The 21248-nt window shown below is 39.5% G+C and overlaps 1 protein-coding gene across 1 annotated transcript in view; it reads right to left on the minus strand.

Moving 5' to 3' along the window:
- Nucleotides 1-20806, minus strand: part of PRKX (protein kinase cAMP-dependent X-linked catalytic subunit) — a 55205-nt gene extending 34399 nt beyond the window's left edge. The window contains exon 1 of the mRNA XM_066313835.1: nucleotides 20438-20806. Within this exon, the coding sequence (XP_066169932.1) occupies nucleotides 20438-20621 (184 nt within the window). The 5' untranslated portion in view covers nucleotides 20622-20806. The remainder of the gene's footprint in view (nucleotides 1-20437) is intronic.
- Between the last annotated feature and the right edge of the window lie 442 nt (nucleotides 20807-21248).

Consider the following 21248-nt stretch of genomic DNA (forward strand, 5'->3'; position numbering starts at 1 on the left):
ATTAAAGGGGAAAATTTTTTACCTATTGGTTTTCTTCCAAATAATTTCTCAAAAAACAAAAGCCAGACATGCAAACTCCACATCTAGCCTTCTGTACATATGTGTTCAAAGTGAATATTTTCTAATGGCTTTAATAATCTTTAACTGTTTAAACCCACTACGAAACAGCTTCCTTGAAATGAAATCTAACATAAATGGACATTTAAGCCAAAAGTTGCTATATTTAATCAAGTGTGTTACACTTGCACTTACCACAAACAAAATGAGATATAAAGTAACCCAGATTCCAGCAAAAAAGAAGGAAAACCAACAAGATGAGTTTAGTACTATATCAGGTATCATAAACCTCCAAGTTTTAGTGTACAGATTTGTCTTGTTTAAAAACAGTAATAAAAGATGTTACAACAGAAAAAATTTCCAATACAATCTAAAATTATGAATTCCAATCTCTCGTTAAGATACTCCTGGATTTTTTGTCTGTGAATAGTTGTGAATATACAGCTCCTGCTTCGAGCTGGGATCAGTACTTCACTCACTATTTTAAATTTGATGTCTCAGAAGCAGTATAAGCCAAAAGGCTTCTAATTTTCTATGAGGATGAATAACTTGCAGTTTACCTCTGGTAATACATAAAGGATCAATTCCAGTAAATCATTAGCACACTATTTTCCATTTATTCTGTTCAGTTAATGAGAAGTGTTTCTCAGTGATTTTTTTCCCTTTCCAAAGTTTTTTTTTCTATCTAAGTAGAAAAAAAACCTAAGCAGGGACATCTTATATTGAGGGAGGAAAAAAAAAAAAAAAAAAAAAAAAAAAAAAAAGCTCTGTTTCTAAGTTTCATTCTCATAATCTCATAATCAAATGTTTAACCAAGAGGACAGTAAAGCTCGCTCTCATCATTTATCAGTACTTCTATCTTCACCTTCAGTTTCCCTGGTGATAGGAAGTATTTACAGAACTGTTTTGGCTGGTTGCTTTACTCAAATTCAGCATGAAGAAATTTAGTTGATTTTCCACCCAAAAACAAACAAACAAACAAACAAAAAACCAAACATACAAAAAAAGAAAACCAACACCCTCCCAAAAAAACCCACCCCCCCCCCCAAAAAAAAAAGACAAAACGAAACAAAAAACCACCACAAAACCCAAATAAAACCAAACAAAAAACCCCCCTGTAAAACAAAATAAAACAACAAAAGCTAAACAAATTGCCATGTCACAGCAATAACAAGTTTCAGCAGACTGAAATCTTTTTCAGGTAACTTCAGCTAAAAGAAATAGCCATTAAGGTCTTCAAAGTTTAAAACAGCACCTCTGTAGAAGACACACAACTGTTCAGCTATGTGAAATATTGTTCCAAAATCTTTTGCTCTGTCAGTTCCTACAGTTGAACTTATGAGATTGCATATGTCGCCATCAAACAATTATACACTCAAAAGCTTACCATTTCACCCAAAGAATAAAGAAAACCTTAAAATAAAACAAGCCAGCCAAACAACTACAAAACATGGCTCAAAACTCTTGCTTTCATTTCAGAAAAATAAATAAAAATAAAATTTTGATGACTAAGAAGCAAACACCAATGCAATAATCCATATGGGATTTAGAGGCAACTAGTTTCAAAGAAGTGAATGTTACACAGAGTATAATAAATATCAAATCCATGCAACAGCACAGATCAAAATTTCAACAGCAGCCCCCTCTGAACAAGGTAAGTGTAAATAGGGGTACTTAGTAGGTATCTCATTAGCAACTTTTCTTTTCAACCCAGAAATATCATACATATTATACATACTTGTATAATTTTACATAATCATCATATTTTGGTCTGTCCTGAAATTCAGCTTTTCCAAAACAGATACCTGCTGTCAGTCAGTCCCATGTTAATGCAAAGAAAGCATGAGGCTTAATACCCTTGATAGTGTCCTTTTAAAAAGCAAACAAAAAAGTCTTGTGAAGTACAAAGGTTTATTATTGCTGACCTAATGTAATCTTCACTGAGAGCAGTGCTAAATCAGACACGAAGAGGAGGTACTCTACACAGTGCAGAAAAACTGTATTTTTAAATACTTTTCAAACAGATTGTCTATTTTTTACTTAATATGTACTACAATGATTGTAAAATTCAGGACTAAAATAATGTTGAGGAGCTTCTGGTTGAAGACAGATAAGACTTATACTTAAGACTTAATATAAATGCACTCAGTACATTTTAGCCCTCTCATGAGTTTCAGGAAACTGGTAAAATAGGTAACGAATAGAAAACTGCTCCAGGATTATGTATTCCCTGCTATTTTCTGTGTTACCACACAATTAAACACAGAATGCCCTAGTTCAGAAACACACTTGAATACACACATACCGGCACAACTGAAAAAGCTGGAAAGGCCAGTGTGAAAACCTGATACACTAAACTTCAGAAAGCAAAATTAAATCAAAGTTCAGTGGTAGCCAACAGCTACTTTTCCTTTTTTTTTTTTCCAATCAAACTTTTCACTTTCATTTAAACTGACCTAGAACTAACTCAGGACATGGAAAAACAAGACAAACAAAACCTCTGGACATTCCTACTGAAGACAAAGCTTGACCATTGGGTAGTAGTTAAATACCTCAAAGCATCAGAAAGTGTAGTCTTCACATTAGATCTTAAAACCTTAAGACTGGTATTTTTGAAAACTGGAGTAAAACTTCCACTTTCAAAGACAGACTACAAAGTACCACCATAGATGGTAGCTCATACCATCTTTTTCATGGTTGTACATTAAAAGACACAGTAAGTGTAAGCTTTGAAAGAAATGTCATTACCCTTGGCCTGTTCCAATTTATGGTGGAAACTTACAAAAACTCTTTGTACAATACAAAAAAATGAAAATAAAAAAGTTGCAGGCTAAGAGTATGCAAGCTGTTATTGTAGCCCCAACACAAGGTGAGAGACACAACTTCTCCCATCTTTTAGGCAAAGAATCAACAGTCTCCCCAAACATCCTGAGACAGAATGTCTTCACTTATTACACAGCCTGACTTTGGATCAGACAAGTGGAATCCCCTGCAAGTCAACAGAGGAGAAAAAAGGCACTTCTGTATTCAACAGAGTGGTTTTACACACCCAATTTCTGAACACAGAAGTACCTATTTCCCTCTGTTGACTCTACACATATAGCTTAGATAGTTGTTTACAATGCATAGGCCTACATCCAGACAGAAGAGAGCAATCTCAAGGTTGTATGGCCTGGTAAGTGCATGACATTTATCATGACACAGAAACCACTGAAATAGAATATGCGAATCTGTGTAAGGAAGTATATAAATTTGCAAGGTCTGAAAAGGAATTGTTGGCAACTCACTAAATTCTTCATGCACCATGTCATGAAACCTATGTCAAATGATACCTATATTGCTTTATAATCTACAGCACTGTTAACTAACTTACCCAGTGTCATAAATGTGGTATTAACAATGTCAGGTCATTCATCTAGGTGTTTTTTTTTTTTTTTTCACAATATTGATACAGTTTAACATTGCACACAAGAGAGGATACACTGTGTACAAATAATCACAGTTCAAACCACATCCAATTTGCAAGCTTGAATTGATCTCTAGTCTGTAATTTCACATGTTATTCAAGCTTACATAGCACAATAGTCTTACAAGGTATTTAAAACATTACTCTCACACTTGAGCTATTATGCTGACAGAGAAAAATATTTCTAATATAACTATGACCTTTTCTAAAAATTCTATTTAGTTTGATCTTTGTTTTGACTGGATTGTAGTGAGTACTAGAGATTAAATATAATAAGCACATATGACTCAGCATTGTAACCATAGCAGAAGGAATGCCTTTCCAAGAGACTCAATAATTCCTTTGCATCTACAAGTTACAAGCAGTTGCTGTGACACTACAATCCTGCATTCTATAAATTGTAAATGAAATTTTACAAAAACAAAATCAAACTACAAGCCCACATGAATTTTCTCCTAAAACACTATCTCAGTCTGGAATAAGCACTGCAAATATATTTATATTTGGTTAAAGGTTAATGCGCTGAGAATTTGTGAGTGGAACAAAATATTCCTCAAAGGGAAGGCTTTGTTTATATTCAGAAGGCAGTATCAACTGATATTCCTAAGAGACTACAGAATAACAATGCCTTAGGTATCTAGAATTTACTTCATGTGTTCCATTACCTTTCCAAATTTTCACATAGTATACCTTACAAAAATGAGTGTAACTGTGTACAAGATAAGGCGACAAAATCACCATTGTTTGGCACTAGAATGAATATCGCCATATTCTCCACATAAAGAGCTACTATCCAAGAAAGAGGAAGTCTAGAATATCCAAATAAAGTTATATTTGATATGGAACTGGAACAAAAGCCCTAACACAAATATTAAGTGTCAAAACCCCAGTCTCCAAACTCCATTCTCAAATATCGATTAAACATTTTGGAAAAAAATCTTGATAGTGGCCAAGAATTACATTACTAATGGAATTAGAGACTGAAAATTTCACTTGTATTAATACCTAATGTTACTGAAGACATGACAATGGCAAGTAAACATTCAAATTCTCTAAAGGACCATGGCCTGAATTTTTCATGCTATTCAGCGCTGGATGGACCAGTCACTGTTTTCTCTCTACAATGGAGAAAAACAAGGGTAAACTTAAATTCTGTTCTTTGTATCAGCCAACTGAATATGTGACTGAAACACAGAATGGACATAGCAGTTTTTGTCTATTTTCACTATGCAGTTCTATTATAGGAAAGAAAAGCCACTCTACCAATCTCCCACAGTTTCACCTTCCCCTGAGTTTTATGCACAAACTTTCCTTCCCATACCAGAACTGGAATCCAATCTCTCTCTGTTATTCTCTCTCTCAATATCAAGCCCAAGGAACCCATCCAAATCAGCAAATAAGACTTTAAATACAACTCTGTACATAATTGGCATTATTTAAATGGATCAGGATAAGAACATTCAAGAATTTATGAAAAAGTACACTGAAACAACCTACAAGTAAATTCCTTTCATGAAACAATCCTCATTTTCCAAATGACTCTTAAGAAACTAACTCTACAAGAAAAGAGAAATCAAGTCAATAACAGAGTAAGTTTCAGAGGCTATGGCATACATCAAAATATTATGATTCATTTTGCAACAGTAAGAATAGATTTTTTGGTTGATAACCAGATGGCATTTCTGTGCTGCAAATTGTTTCTATACAATCTTTCCTTCTGTTTTTCTTCAAGCATAATATCATCTAAGGACAAATATCCACTTTTTAAAAATTGATTAAACACAGTTTGCAAATTTCATACATCTGAAGAGACGGGTGGAAAGATGAAATATGTCACAAACAGGCAAAGATAGAAGCGAACTCCCTACACAAAACATTTTTTTACCATGCAAAAGGAAGATTGACATACAAGATTATGGAATAAGTCTCATTTGCAATGACTAGCATCCCTGAACAAATATATTTAAAGAGTAAATATATGTGTATAATAAAGAATTTATCAGATTTGAAATTATTAACAAGAAATGCATGCTTGCAGCCCAGGATCTGGGCTGCATCACAAGCAGTGTGGGTGAGCAGCTCAAGAGAGTGGATTCTGCCCCTCTACTGCTCTGCTCAGAACCCACTTGAGTATACCCAGGTCGGGGGTTTTCAGCACAAGAAAGACACAGACCTGTTAGAACAGGTCCAAAGGACGGACACAAAGGTCATTAGAGGGCTGGAGCACCTCTCCTGTGAAGACAGGTTGAGAGAGCTGGGTTGCTCAGCCTGGACAAAGCAAGGACCAGGGGCCTCATTAAAGGCCTTAAAGCCTTATTGAGGCTTTCCAGCAGTTAAAGAGGGCTTAAAAAATCCAAACAAAACCACTACTTTGTACATGGGCAGATAGTGACAGGCCAAAAGGGAATGGCTTCAAACTGAAAGAGGGTAGGTTTAGGCCAGATGTCAGGTTAGATCACTCAGGCTGCCCAGAGGAGTTGAGGATGGAAGTGTTTGAGGCCAGCTTGGCCTCATCCCTGGAAGTGTCTGAGGCCAGCTTGGACAGGGCTTTCAGCAACCTAGTGGAAGGTGTCCCTGCCTACAGCAGAAACGTTGGAACTAGATGGTATTTAAGGGACCTTGCAATAATTTCAAAGCATTCTCTGATTTTATGACTACTCAAATCTTGACAATAAAACCAAGTTTATTTTTTTTGTAAGAATCAACATTTTCTTTCAGATTTTCTGTTATTTCACTCTGCTATCCTACGTATGTCTTCATCATACATCAAATTTCTTCTGTAAGTAAATACACATGAGCCCATTTACCCAAACTCAGGTTAATTTACTCTGTTGTTTACATAGTTGCTTCTTACTACTACTCTCTACAATTCTCTCACCCCACACAACCTCGGAACTACCTGAACCTAGTCTGATATACCTGAAAACAAAACCACAGTCAGTAGGAGAGGAGTGATGAATAGCAAATCCAACACCACTTGGATAGAATAGATTAAATTACAGCTAATTGAATTCATGAGCCGTAGTTCACATGCCAAGAGTACTTGATGTGCCCTTTACAGACCATGTTTCTCCAATACTGAAACATCATTGCTGAGGGTCATTCACTATTATAGCTGACACAGCACACAGCTCAACATAAATGTATTTTAATTTGTATTCAATTTAAAGAAAAAAACAGCTCAATATCGTTTATAATTCAGGATTTACATTTAAGGAAATAGTACACAAGCTCAAAGCCACTAAAGTTAGAAGGCAGGGACAGATTTAAGCATCAGAAACAAACACAAAATCAATCTATCTGGGCCTGCCCATCAGCCCATATTTAACTTAAATCAGTTGTAACTGAAAGCTACTGGTAATCTGATAGTTATTATATTATTACCCATTAACACTTTTAACAAGAGGTGAAGCATGTTAAGTTTTCAGTAGTAAAGCCAAAAGGTATACTTCTTCCCTGAAGACAGATGAAATAGCCAAACAAGAAAGGCATATTAGGTATATATTATATTAGGTATTTATATATATTTATTATATCAGGCATATTAGGTATTTACTGTTACTGAAACTTGTTTCAAATCCTTGCAGATTTCCTAGGAACAAGTAACAGTCTCAGAAGACAGGACAGAGACTGATGAAATTATTGTTTCATATATATGATGTCCTCATACCTCACTGAGGGAAGAAGAAACTGGCACTGCACTATACCAAATATACCTCCTCACAAGGTACCAGAAGAAAACTCTGCCAGTGATTAATAAAATTTCATACTCTTTGACATAAAAATGAAATTTTATCCTTTGTAGGACATACCAGTACACAAGCTAAGTATAATCAATGTTTAAAGCACCTGTTATCACTATAGCGCCCTTTTCAGTCAAGTTTGCTTTCAGTCTTTAAAATGAGGTCTGTGTACAACATGCAAAACTCCTCAGAGATTAATGTACTTTATGGTAAATTATTCAATAGTTTCCATCCCCTCCCCTCCCAACTTACCACTCCCACCCACCCAAAAAAAAAAAAAATAAAATATATTTGTCTTGCTTATAAAACTTAACCAACCATGTTGTAGAAGGTTCTCCAAAGCAAAGTGATCAGAGTATGGCTTTTCTCTCTTTGCTCCCCCCTCCCCCAAGTGATCTTACACTTCTTGATGGCTTTTCTTTTTCTGTCCTATTACTACAATCACTGTTCAATTCTACATCAAGAATCATATTTCAGAGAAGCAAAGGAGGCCAAGCAACAAAGTTGTGTTTGTTCTCCAACGATGCAGCTCTTAACATTTCTATCAAACAGGAAAGCCAATCAGACTAGAAATCAGCTATCACGGGAGGACCTAGAGTTTTGAATCTCTCCATAGCTATTACAAACCACTGCCAATAGGAGTTCTTCCCCCTTGAACAAATATTTTTTAAATGCAAAAACATACTTTATCAATATATTTTATTACAGGACATAAACTGACCATATTTACTGCAAGAGTGCCCAACTTGAGCATATTGGAGAATCCATTAAAAAACTGCCATAGCTGACTTATTTCCATCTGAATAGATGACATTGCACACCCAGTATTACCCAGCAAAAAACTGCACATTCAGATAAACTTACCAAATCAAGAACTAGTGACATCAGTTTCTTCACTTACAACAATGCAATCCAGGAAAGGTGAGTGTGCTTCAAAACAGAGATCTTGAGGGCACATGAACAGACTGTCCCAAAAAAGGAGTCAATGAGGAAAATGTCCAGCCTGGATGGGCAAGGAGGTTTTGAAGGAATTTAGGAATAAAAAGAGGATGTATCATCTTTAGAAAGAGGGTCAAGTCTCTCAGGAAGTATTTATGGGGGATACCAGGGCATGTAGGAAAAAACTTGGGGGGGACAAAGCTCAATTCAAACTTGGCAACTTTCATAAAGGATAATAAAAATATTTTTAGAAATATATTAATGGCAAAAGGAAGGGTAAGACCAACCTTTGTTCTCTACTGGATGCAGCAGGGAATTTAGCAACTGCAGATGAGGAGAAGGAGGAAGTGTTTAATGCCTTCTTTTCCTCAGTCTTTAGTGGGAAGGCAGCTTGTCCTCAGGACAACTGTCCTCCTGGGTTGGTGGATGGTGTCAGGGAGCAGAATGGTCCCCCTGTTATCCAGGAGGAAGCAGTCAGAGAATTTCTGAGCTGCTTGGAAGTTCATAGATCTATGGGACCAGGTGGGATCCATCCCAGGGTGATGAGGGAACTGGTAGATGAGCTTGCGAAGCCACTCTCCATCATTACCAACAGTCCTGGCTCACTGGTGAGATTCCAGATGACTGGAAGCCAACCAGTGTGACACCCATTCACAAAAAGGGTGGGAAGGAAGATCCTGGTAATCATAGGCCAGTTAGCTTGACCTCAGTACCCAGTGAGGTAATGGAACAGTTTATATTAAGTGGCATCACACAGCACTTACAGGATGGCCAGGGCCTCAGACCCAGCCAGCCTGGGGTTAGCAGGGGTGGGTCGTGTTTGCCCAACCTGGTCTCCTTTTATGACCAGGTGACCCACCTGGTGGATGCAGGAAGGGCTGTGGATGTTGACTCTTTGGACTCCAGCAAGGCCTTTGGCACTGTCTCCCACAGCACACTCCTGGAAAAGCTGGCAGCCCACGGCTTGGACAGGAGCACTCTTTGCTGGGTTAGGAACAGGCTGGATCCAGAGAGTGATGGTGAATGGTGCTGCATCCAGCTGGCAGCCAGTCACCAGTGGTGTCCCTCAGGGGTCTGTGCTGGGGCCAGTTCTGTCCAATATTTTTATTGAAACATGGGTGAGGGGATTGAGTCTTCCATTGGTAGATTTGCAGAGGACACTAAGCTGAGAGCATGCGTCTATCTGTTGGAAGGTAGGAGGGCTCTGCAGAGACCTGGAACATTGGATGGATGGGCAGAGTCCAACAGGATGAGGTTTAATAAGTCCAAGTGCTGAGTCCTGCACTTTGGCCACAATAACCACCTGCAATGTTACAGGCTGGGGATGGTGTGGCTGGACAGTGCCCAGGCAGAAAGGGATCTGGGGGTTCTGGTGACAGCAGCTGAACAGGAGCCAGCAGTGTGCCCTGGTGGCCAAGAGGGCCAGTGGCATCCTGGCCTGGATCAGGAATGGTGTGTCCAGCAGGAGCAGGGAGGTCATTCTCCCCCTGTCCTGGGCACTGGTGAGGCCACACCTCGAGTGCTGTGTCCAGCTCTGGGCCCTCAGTTTGGGAAGGACGTTGAGACACTTGAGTGTGTCCAGAGGTGACAACGAGGCTGGTGAGGGGCTGGGAACACAAACCCTGTGAGGAACCACTGGGGGACCTGGGGGTGTTTAGCTGGAGGAAAAGGAGACTCAGAGGTGACCTTATCACTCTCTACAACTCCCTGAAAGGTGGCTGTAGCCAGGTGGGGGTTGGTCTCTTTCTCCAGGCAGCAACTGGAAGAACAAGAAGATACAGTCTCCAGCTGCACCTCAGGAAATATAGATTGGATATTAGGAAAAAGTTTTTTTATGGAAAGAGTGATTCAGTACTGGAATTGTCTGCCCAGGGAGGTGGTGGAGTCACCACCCCTGGATGTGTTTAAAGAAAGACTGGATGTGGCACTTGGTGCCATGGTTTAGTTGAGATGTTAGGGCATGGGTTGGACTCAATGATCTTGAATGTCTCTTCCAACCCAGTGATTCTGTCATTCTGTGTGCATCTGTGCTCCTTGTTATGCTTTCACTCAGTTCTACTGCTTTTGCCCTGAAAAGATGCAATTATCTAGGAAATCCAAACCCACCTAAACAAAACGGAAGTACCTCAAACAGCATTAAGCCCCCTTATCCTTTCTTTTTCTAATACCATTTTTAGTAGGATCTCCAACATTCTGTACCAAAGGTATAGCCTTACATAAGCACTCATCTCCACCGCCTGCCAGCCTTTTCTTACTATTAATTTCTTTTGGTAAGTTCTCATTTCACCAAGAATCCTCTTTTTAAATGCAAATAGCAACCACACAAAGTCAATAAAATTCTAAAAGAATAATTAACACAGAAGTGTAAACCTTTGCCTCCAAATACTATGCTGAATCATTTCACTTGCAGTTTGAAGACAAAATTATCTCTATGGCAGGCATTTATCACCAAGGTACATTCTCAGGAAACTATTAAAGCAGTGTGAAACAAGGAGACACACAGCCAATAAGTCAATAACTATGAAACCAACTCCTGTTTAGATTTAAGTTAGCTGGGTTTACCTGCAAGCCTGTCAGGATAAAAGACTGCTTGCTGAGATATTGGTTAATTAGTCACAAAACCAGTTGTCTTCCTCATTTATCATTTTTCAATGCTACCTCTCTCTACTTACGATAAGCATGTATCTTAGAAGCAAGCTCTTCTCGACAGATCAAGACTTCACTGATAAGAAACATCACTTGCAGACAGAACAAATCATGTGTTTCATTTTCTAAAGTATTTAAAAAAAAGTTTTCACAGAATTATGCCAAATCAAACAAACCACGCTGTACTCTGTCTAATTCACAACTAACAGTAATCTAGGAGCACTGAAAAATTTAAGTTGCCTAAGAAGCAAGGCAGCAAAAAATTATCACCACTGCTAGCAAAATAAATTTTTTATCTTACAGTAAGTCAAGTGTTGCAGATAAAGAATTGAGATAAATCTAGAAACCATTCACTTATTGGAACAAATAATATAATTTTATTAAAATACTTAAAACTGATTTATGTCATAAGCTTTACAGCATCAGGATTGGATGTGCCCCAATTTGTGTCTTATTTTCAACTGATGAATGTATAAAACTAAATGACTGTGTAAAACTGAAATTAAAAAAAAATAAAATTAAAAAACTTCCCCCCCCCCAAAGAAATATATCTTCATGGGTTTGGTAATATTTTTCATTAACTGTTAAGGGTTTTTTTTTGGATTCTTTCCAAGTCTCTTCTCAGTTACTTTTGTTTTTCCTTCTAATGGCTTTGTCTTGTAGGGCACACTCTTTCTCACAGCTTCTTCCCAGTTGGCATTTATAGCAGAAAAAACAAACAAACAAAACAAACCCAACTTTAGTCAAGAAAAATTTTCCACAAACAGATCCAAGGCACCACAGCTCCTCATTGTAAAATACTAGAAGAGATGTAGAAAAGCGTTTAAATAAAATAATTTGAACTAAGGTGCAATACCAGGAAAATTTTAGAAGTGTTTGTAAATGTCTTATAACCCAAATTCTATTATATCCAAATATATAGAAGAATGAACCATTCTACAAATATGGGAACTGAACTGTATTGGTTACTAAAAAAAGGAGGAAGAAAAATGTTGCTGCTTCACCATAAATTCTAAATTCACCATTTCTGAGTGTGACAACTGGATGACTTAAAAAAAGATATACTGCCAAAGTTTCTATAGACCTTTGAAAGTCACAGATGTCAGGGAGAATTTAATGGCCTCAGAACACAAACTGTATATCGACATGCAACCTAAAAAATTGTCATAAAAGAGAGGACAAGAATCCCAGTTCAGAAACAGACTGGCCAGCACTGTCCTCCTTGTTTGTTCTCCAGGGAAAGACAAGTTACCCTCTAATCTTCCTGAAAACAAAAAATTTTACAATGCATACTCTTGAAATTATTTTTGGCAGGCCATGCAAATTAAAACTGTACAGGCTATCATCTCCTGCACCCAAGGGCTATAGGAAGCCACTCCAAGCTAAAAGGGAAGAGGTCTGAGGCTAGGAGTCTGTCATCAGTTTTGGGGCAGGTGGCACAAGGAGTCTGCTATTATAGCACTCAGAAGTTCAATATGAATGCAGTCAGCCACCAGCCCCTTCATTTTTATATCTGCCATCCATACAGCTATTACAGCATCTTTATTAGCATACCAGCAAAGTACAAACCCTATACCCAGTTTAGCTTGTTTTTGGAAGAGTCTGTAGAGGGATACTTCCCTTAACATCTTCCTAAATCATTTCAGAGCATTTAATTTAGTGACTGGAGCAATACCTGAGAGGCATAAAAAGCAGTACTAACTAGACATTTTGTTTCCATCCAGCGAGCACCCTGCACCTTCAACAATAAAAGCAGAGTCATTACTATTATATTTCAAATTGCTCTGAGTCACCATATTCCCCAACACAAACATAACAACACTTCAACAAATACCATGAATGCTCTGTAAGAAGCTACATTTTAGCAAAGAACCAGTCCAAAACTCATAAAAAAACCACAGCATAATGGACATCTTAAACTGTCATTTTATAGGATTTTGGTAATCAGTCCTCACCTCCTTGGTAAGAATCAAGTAAAGAAACTAATAAAGAAGAAAACCAAAGAAGAAAAACAAAACAAAACATCCCACACCTTGGCACCTTCATCTGATTTCCTCTTGTATTAGACAACATCAGAAGTTCTATAATATTTTATTCTATATTTTCCAGGCAAAATAATTTACTGCATCGTTAGCTTTGGTGCTTTTAAAAATATGCCTTAGAAAAAACAACAAGTCAAAGTCACAGCTTACAATTGCTGATAATTGTTTATAATATGTAACTCTTCTGCTTTGAGTTGCCTTTCTCCAGTACTCCAATAAATACAAAATATAAATAATTACACCCGAATATACAAATTGCATATTAGAATCAAAGTAACAAATAACAAGAAGATGAACTTTCATGAAAAATCAGCTCAGAACTAATCCTTTAAGGAAGTAAAAAAATCTCGTAGCTTAAAAATTAAATAAAAAACCCCACTCCTGCATACTGTAGGTGTTGTATGAATAGTTTCTAGAAACAAAGATTTGGTGTGAATATCCATTAAGAAGTCGAAACATGCTGACAGAAAATGAGGAGAAGAATTACATATTCTCACTCTTCCCCTAGCAAGCTCCAAAATAGTAAAGTTTACAATTTATCAGTTTGTATAAACTTAAATATATATACATATTTACATATATAATGTCTAATCCAATCGAGAAAGCTGTAGGTGATATTAAAAACAAATATCCAAAAAAGAAACAAGAGCAACAATTTCACATAAAAATTACTCTCTTGATATACAGACAAGATAGCTTGTTGACACAAGGGCTTGAAATACTCTCCCTAACAAACAGTCACAGGACTAGAAAACCAGATACTTCGGGAATGGTTCCACTGATCGGATCAAACCAGCAGCCAAGTCTCACATTCCACCACCATCAGTAGCATACAGAAATAGGTTATACCATACAGTTCAGTGACATGAAAAGGATGCTTCCTTCGTTTAAACTTAATGTGCCTCAGTGATCAATAAATAAATAACACACACACACGATTTGTCTGATTTGAAATGTATTGAAGCAGACCAAATGATTCCCTGGTGAAAAATAACAACACATTTACACAAAAGTTACTGTCAATCTATTAACAGACCAGCCAGCAACTGCTCCAAGCTGGGATGTGAGAGAAGAAACTATCCAGAAGAAAAAGGGCAACCAAGTGGAAAGTGTTCATGACCAAATTATACAGATTTCCATCTTTGATCCACTCCATTACTAAAAGTAAGGATTAAAAAAAATCTGCATTTTATACAAAAAACCAAACCAGTGCTCTAATGTGAAGTGCAAACAGTGCAGTTCACAAGCTAGACATTATTGGAAAATAAGGTTTTATCATATATATCTCTCTCCTCTTTATTAAAAAAAGAAAAAAGAAATCAACACTTGTTCAGCCACTTGAAAGACAGTCTTCCTATGGGAAAGGAGAATCAGTCTAATTTTGAGAATTGTTCTACCCTAAATATCCCAGGTGCACACTAACACACAGTACCCAGCAAAATATTATGTGAGGCTGCTAAAAAAACCTCTAAAACACAGCAAAGGTGAAAGGATGCTTTCCCAAGTAAAGATATTACGTTAAGTTACTCCTGAATAGTACAAGCTAATACTGAAAATGTTTTACACTATAAGTGTCAACAGTAAGGGAATTACAATGAGCTAAATAATTTGATTTAAAACAGCTTATGCCCAGACAAGACCTTGGAAGGTAAACACAGGTTCCTGCCTTTTACTTCACAAAAATTCACTCTTCATTGCCATATATACCTCTATGTCTCTCATAATAAATAAAATGGTATTTAAATTTCACCACACTTGTCTTTTTTTTTTTCTAGTTACACTGCCTATCACTCTAAAAAGCAGACCAAACCAGGATAATACACACTTTAGGAAGGGATTTGTTTTGTTAAGTTTTCCTTATATGAAAGCCAAAATATCAAGGCAGTCATCTCCATAAGGCTGCTCTCCCTGTCCACTACAAACAGTCCAGACATGCATACTCAGGAAGCTAAACATAGAAAAAATTGAGTTGAGCCCTAAGAGCCTACATGCTTTCAACCCCTAGTACTTTAAAGTTCCTGTTTCTTCCCACTGAAGAAGGAAAAAGAAAAAAAGAGTTAAAAATCTCTATTTCTCCACAGGTTTCTTATCTTCTTCAGTTTGGGCTGACACACGATGCTTAACAGAGGAATTTTTCCAAGTATTTTCACCTGGTACATTAGAGTTTTTAAAGTGTAAACTTGGCAGGAGAAAGGTGTGGTGGTAGGTGCTTTTGATTTTGTGGGTGAGTTTTGCATACTTCTTATTTCTGAAATATTAGTACTAGTTGGGTTCCAGATTATTTGATTATTTGCATTGCAAAAAGCACTTCTGGGCATCTCTGGGCTATTTATAGGACTTAACAAATTACTTATCTTCAAGAAGTGTATCTGAGTGTCAAAGCCTATTCTAGAACATACTGTCAAATTCACAACATCAGAAAAAGAATACTGAATTTCTTTCTGCAATCAATTACATATCTAAACTAGATTCAGACAAAAGAAACAGGTGACAGGCACACACTAACAATTTACCTCTAGACTGATTTTAAACACTGAAGATAGAAAAGCAGAAATGTGAACTTTCAATTTTCACATGTTCAGACTTCTTCCATACACTTTCACTTTTCTGACCTCTCTGAAAGATAAAAGAAAATACTTGTTTCAATCCATTTTTTTTCCATCCTAAAGAGAACAAGAAACCTATGGGAAAGAACCTGCCTAATCTACAATAAACAGTATGGTATTGAAATTCACCTCAGTAGTGGATTAACAGGAAAAGCAAGGGAAGAAAGCTGAGTCACACCTGGTCATTTCTCTCTACAACAGCAGCTATAATAATAATGATTTATTTTGGGACAAGTGTCATTTTGTGGGAGGGAAAAAATGAAGTAAGAAATACAGAGAGTGAAAACAAAATCCAAGTCATTTAGCTTTATGACTAAAGCCTCAATCATGTACAAATGTAATGGTGAATTCAGGTCACCATTACAGTCACAACATTCAGACCATGTTTTCTTTCAAAACTTGTGGAATTTAAGAACACTGCCAAGTCAAATCATGGATTATTATTTATCATCTCAGTATCAAGAAAATGTGACAAAACAGGGAAAAAAATGCTCATATGTCCCTTAGAAAATTTAAAATAGGTGACAACCTTGGTAGTGAAACGAAAAATAACACCTGGTAAGAAACTGAACTAATTTAAGCCTCCAAGAAAAGGAAAAAAAAAAAAAAAGCCAACAGCTTCTTTTCATGTAAAGAACTTGGCTACTCTGGGGCACAATTTCTTACTCAGACAATTCTCTGGCATTAGACTACAACTGTGTACCTACTGTCAGGCTGATCCAATGCCACTTGAAATATATTTGGCTAGCATATTTTGTGTGTGAACATAGAGAAATTAAGTACTTGAAAATGCGTAGCACCTCATTTTTCCCATGAACTTTTTTAAATTTTCCCATGTGCATAAAAATGAAAATACTGGTATGCTCAATTTTTTATTCGCATTTGTTTAGTGTAAAGCACTTCATGGGAACAGTAGTTTAAAAGAATCTTTTTGCATAAAAATACTCTAAATAAAACATTTCAATCAATTGAACAGATTCACAACTCCAAATTTATATTTACATAGTCTGCTATGGAATTCACTGCACTTTGAAAAACGGACAAGAAACAGATCTCAGAGGAGAGAGGGCAAGAAAAAAATTTGTCATCTTTCTCCTCCTGGTGCTCTCTTCCTTCTCCCTCTTCCATGACCATGTATTTCAACCAGGAATGTAACACTTTTCTCACCTTTACCTACCCAAAAGTGAAGTACTTTCTGGTTTTTTCTGTATTACTTACTCTAGTTTACCTGAATTACTTTTTCATTATGGTATAATTAAAAATTTAGCATCTCTATTTCAGGGTACATATCAGGTGTCCAACTGCAGGCACTCTGGAACAGGAAGTTTGCCCATATTAAATGCTCATCACATTTAAGCACATCACATTATAACCAAGGATGATTCAGAAACTATGGCATTAGTGTTCACAGTCTCCTTCTTTCACTGACCAGATCTACAAGAAGTTTTAAATAGGGTCAAATAAGCATGGGCCACAAACTTTCAATGAACATGGTGGTCATGGCATATAAACTTTTGCTTCTGTACAGCACAGAACTCAATCTTGGCACAGTTGAGTATGTAAATTCACCGAGATTCACAGAGTATTTCAGCCTGGCCTAAACAGCAGTTTCTGAGTATGCTGAGCAAATATTCGTATTTCAACCTCCTTTGAAAGGAAAATGAATTCAGAACAAGATGAGAACAACCAGACACCTTCAACGGTTCCAGAGCAAGAGTGTTCAACTTTCATACAAGACTAGTTAAAAAACCTATACACTTCAAAGGGTCAAAGCCACATCTTCAAGCCCTCAGGAAGTACCCTTAAAGAAATACTTTTCCTGTTTAACTTCTCTTAGCGCCAGAAACCAGTATGTGTCCCAGTCCTGTGCCCTCCTGAAAGCCATAACTTCACTTTATCAACTAAATATTAAGGCACTCCCCTCCAAAGCAAACCTGTACTCCAAACTCGGCTCCAACTGCGTTTTAACAAAGGGCCCACAAACATCCAAACAAAGGCTGAGTCCTGGGATGTTTAGGGGAGATAAATGTCCTCTGAATTATCACACTGTACTTCCCTTTTGCATTTCCCGCCTTTACACTAAGTTCTCTGCTAAACCAGGCACAGCATCCCAACACAAATCACAGAGAAGACATGCAATCCAGCCTGCATTATGGCGGCCAGCTGAACAGAGAGATTTTCATCCTCTGAGACTATGAAAGATACTTAAAACAGTAGCTGTTATATTCAAAGTAGGTATTGCATTCAACTATTTTTTTTTTACATGGATTTTATTCCATCCTCAGAGAGAAACCGCACAAAGTCATGGATTATGACAATCTCACAGAGACCAACACAATTCTGTTACCTTAAATATGAATCAAAAACAGCTGCAAGAACATGGAACTCACCTACCTACCTATTTTGACTTTCAACTTTCTCAAGGTGATAGTTTCCAAGGCCATAACTATTTCTAAGCCTGGGTATATCTATAAGCAATGATTCTAGTAAAGGAAATACCAGAACTTCCTGTTATGTAATTTTTGGGTATTCCCCTCCCATCCTCAAGCATCTCCAATTATCTCAGATAGAGCATACAGCTTTCAAGAACATCAGCAGAAAGAAAATGGTTATCCTTATCAAAGCATTCCAACTGCACACAATTCCAAATTGCTGTAGTGAAACTGATGACATTAATCCCTTCTTTCTGTGCAGGGAGATCAAAATGGAGGAGAAGGTAATACTGACTTAAACCACTGCTCAAGAGAACTGCAGATACACTCTTTCAGTACGTGTGCTATAAACCTACTGTGTACTTAACTAACTGAATTAAAAAAGTTTTAAGCCAAGCAAAAAAGTTTCTCAAGCTAAACTACAAATCTTCTCTCCTACCCTGCAGTATTTTGCACTGATTTAACTTGCAGCCCATTTAAATTAGGTCTCCAATACTTCACGACAGCAGGTGCACACAGAGCAGCCCAACCACACACAGACTCACTGACTCAGATCCCCAATGCACTATGGCAGCATTAGTGGGGCGCCACATCTTTCATAAACTTGGCCACTCAGAGCAGGTATTCACGTGTTCAGTTTCAGTATCACTTTGAGGTTACAACACTGCTTCCTGGTTAGGAGTGAGACCCTGTCCCTCTCACAGACTTCTACAGAAGCACACAGGCATGTCAAAAATCCATTTTTCAACCAACTTCAAATAAGCCAGCTCAGTTTCTTTGACAAAGTAAGGCCTTAGGTATTTATCTGTGCACAGGGGTACACCTTTCCAGTTTTGTTTTTTATTTTCCCTATAAAATTACTAGTGACACAGTTCGAAAGAAATACAAAGAATAGTCATCTTTTCAGACAGAGCTGTTTGAGACAAAAAGAAAAGAAAAAATCAAGCTGTGGAAGAGAGAATGAATGTATTCTGTCAGTGCCTTGACGGGCTCCTTCATCTGCTCCTTTTACCTTTTATTTCTTTGTAACAGGCAGTGTCTCACTTTTTCAGTCTCTCTTTAAATCCTGTGGAATCACAACCTTCCCTTAGCCTCTAAAGAGCATCTTAAAGAACATAGAGTGTGTACTGTTTAAGGCTGACACCAGGATTATTTCCACAATCCTTCATTGGCTGCAGGAATATTTCCATGACTACTCTGTCTTCCTTAAAAATTACTATTTGTCTGCAATCTGCATTTCACTCGAAGTCTTAATCCTCAGCGATTACAATTGTATCCACATGGTCATGATGTAATGAAGAAAAGCAACCACTTCTGGAGGGTAAAAAACATCACAAACCTTTCAAGAAGTCCCTTGATTATCTCAAACAATTTATCAATAAAATGTCTCCCCACATTTCAAAGTGGAATATTATCTCAAAATACAACGCACTTCAAGAGAAGATAATGTGTTCTTCACTGACAACAACACTCTTGGGCCTTTCCAATTCCATGTTTAAAGCCATCGACTTCACTAAGAAAGGGTTAATATCACACCTTTTTGGCTGAAGAGAGCTTAGGGGAAATTAAGATTTACATCACATTATTTACTGGTATAAATCTGTCCAAAGTAATTTCACAGTCCTATAATAAAAAAGTGAATAAAACTTCCATGTAGTTGAAGATAAAAGAAACCAGGTGCAAAAACATACGCAACTGTCAGTATGTACGTCCAAACACCATGCATAGATACATGAACACCATGAACATCATTACTGATGTCTGAAATGCCTCTTTATTAGGCACATGCATCTACTCTGCAATGCCACTGATTACAGGCAGTTTTAGTAAGCGCGGTACTTGTGAGATGAGACCTTACCTTCTACCAAAATTCTACACACGCAAAGCATCTTTGCATCAATATTCAGCGCAACAGCATGCCGGGGGTTTGACATATACTCAGCTGCATTCGGCTAACCTGTTTGATCTCTTCCCTGGCCCAACAACTCATTTAAATGATGAATTTTTTATCATGATGCAGCTAAGTGAAGCTAAACCAGACAAACCAGGTTTTAGACCAAAAGGTCTTTCAGCTTCAGCAGTGGCAGTGCTCATCTCACAGACCAAGCCAAGCCCTGTTTCGGGCACAGGCTCGCTCTGCTGCCGATCCCGCGGCCGGAGCCGGTGTCCCGGCAGCAGCGGGGCCGCCCGATGCCCGCAGCCTCCCGCAGCGCGGCTCCACAACTGCGCGGGGCTGCGGCGCGTCCCCGCCAGCCGCCCCCGGCCACCGACCCCACCGCGGGCACCCCGGCTGCCCTCACACCGGCCAGCGGCGGCGCGGCGGGAGAAAAGGCAGCGGAGCGGGGAGGGGGACGAGGAGAAAAAAAAAAAAAAAAAAAAAAAAAAAAAAAAGGGCGCTGAGGAAGGGGGCAGCCAGCTGCCAGCTGTTCGGGCACCTCCTCCCGCCGCGGACGGTCGCGGAGAGACACCTCGGCAGCTCCTTTGTTCCCCTCCTCCCCGCACTCACCCACGGTGGCCAGGGTCTCCAGGTCCTCCAGCTTGTAGGCAGCGGGCTCCAGCGCGGCGGGCGAGCCGGGACCAGCGGGGCTGGGGGCCGGCACGGCGGGCTGAGGCGCGGCCACTCCCGCCGCCGCCGCCTCGCCGCCGCTCTTCGCCCCCATCTTGGCCTTGGCAGCGCTGAAGGCGTCCATGGGGCCGAGCGGGCGCCCCGCGGCCGCTCAGCGCATGGAGAAGGGCGAGAGGAAGAGGGAGGAGAGGGAGCGGCGGGGACGCAAAGTTTCAGTCTTCAGCAGGCGGGGTGGCTGCTCCCCAGGGCTGGAGCCCGCTGCCGCGTCTGAGGGGGCGCGCAGCCCTTCAGCATCGCGGCCACGAGCGCCGCGCCGCCCGCCGGTGCCCGCAGCAGGCAGGGACCGCCGCTCAGACAATGGCGAGGGTGCGCCCAGCCGCGCCACACGCGGGGCGGGGGGCGGGGTTTGCCGCTGCCGCTGCGGCACCGTCCCGCTGAGGGCCGGCGGGGCGGGGAGGGGCCGGGGGAAGCGCGGCCCCGCCGCACAGCGGGAGCGCGGCCCTCGCCGCGGGCACGGCCCGGACCGTGCGACGGCCCCGGTGCTCTCCGCTCTTCCCCACCCTGCGTCCTGCCCGAGGGGCGGCACGGCGGGGAGCCGGGTGAAGTGTCGGCGGCTGCCGCGCCTGCCCCGCGCTCCCTCAGTGTTGCGGGGATGCCTGGAACCGTCCTGTCCGCTCCACGCAGAAAGTTAAAAATGAGCGATGGGGCCCTTGCGAAGTGGCAGCCGGTCCCTCAGCCCGGCTGCACGGTA

Source organism: Sylvia atricapilla, chromosome 2 (assembly GCF_009819655.1).
Source record: "Sylvia atricapilla isolate bSylAtr1 chromosome 2, bSylAtr1.pri, whole genome shotgun sequence".
Classification (NCBI taxonomy): domain Eukaryota; kingdom Metazoa; phylum Chordata; class Aves; order Passeriformes; family Sylviidae; genus Sylvia; species Sylvia atricapilla.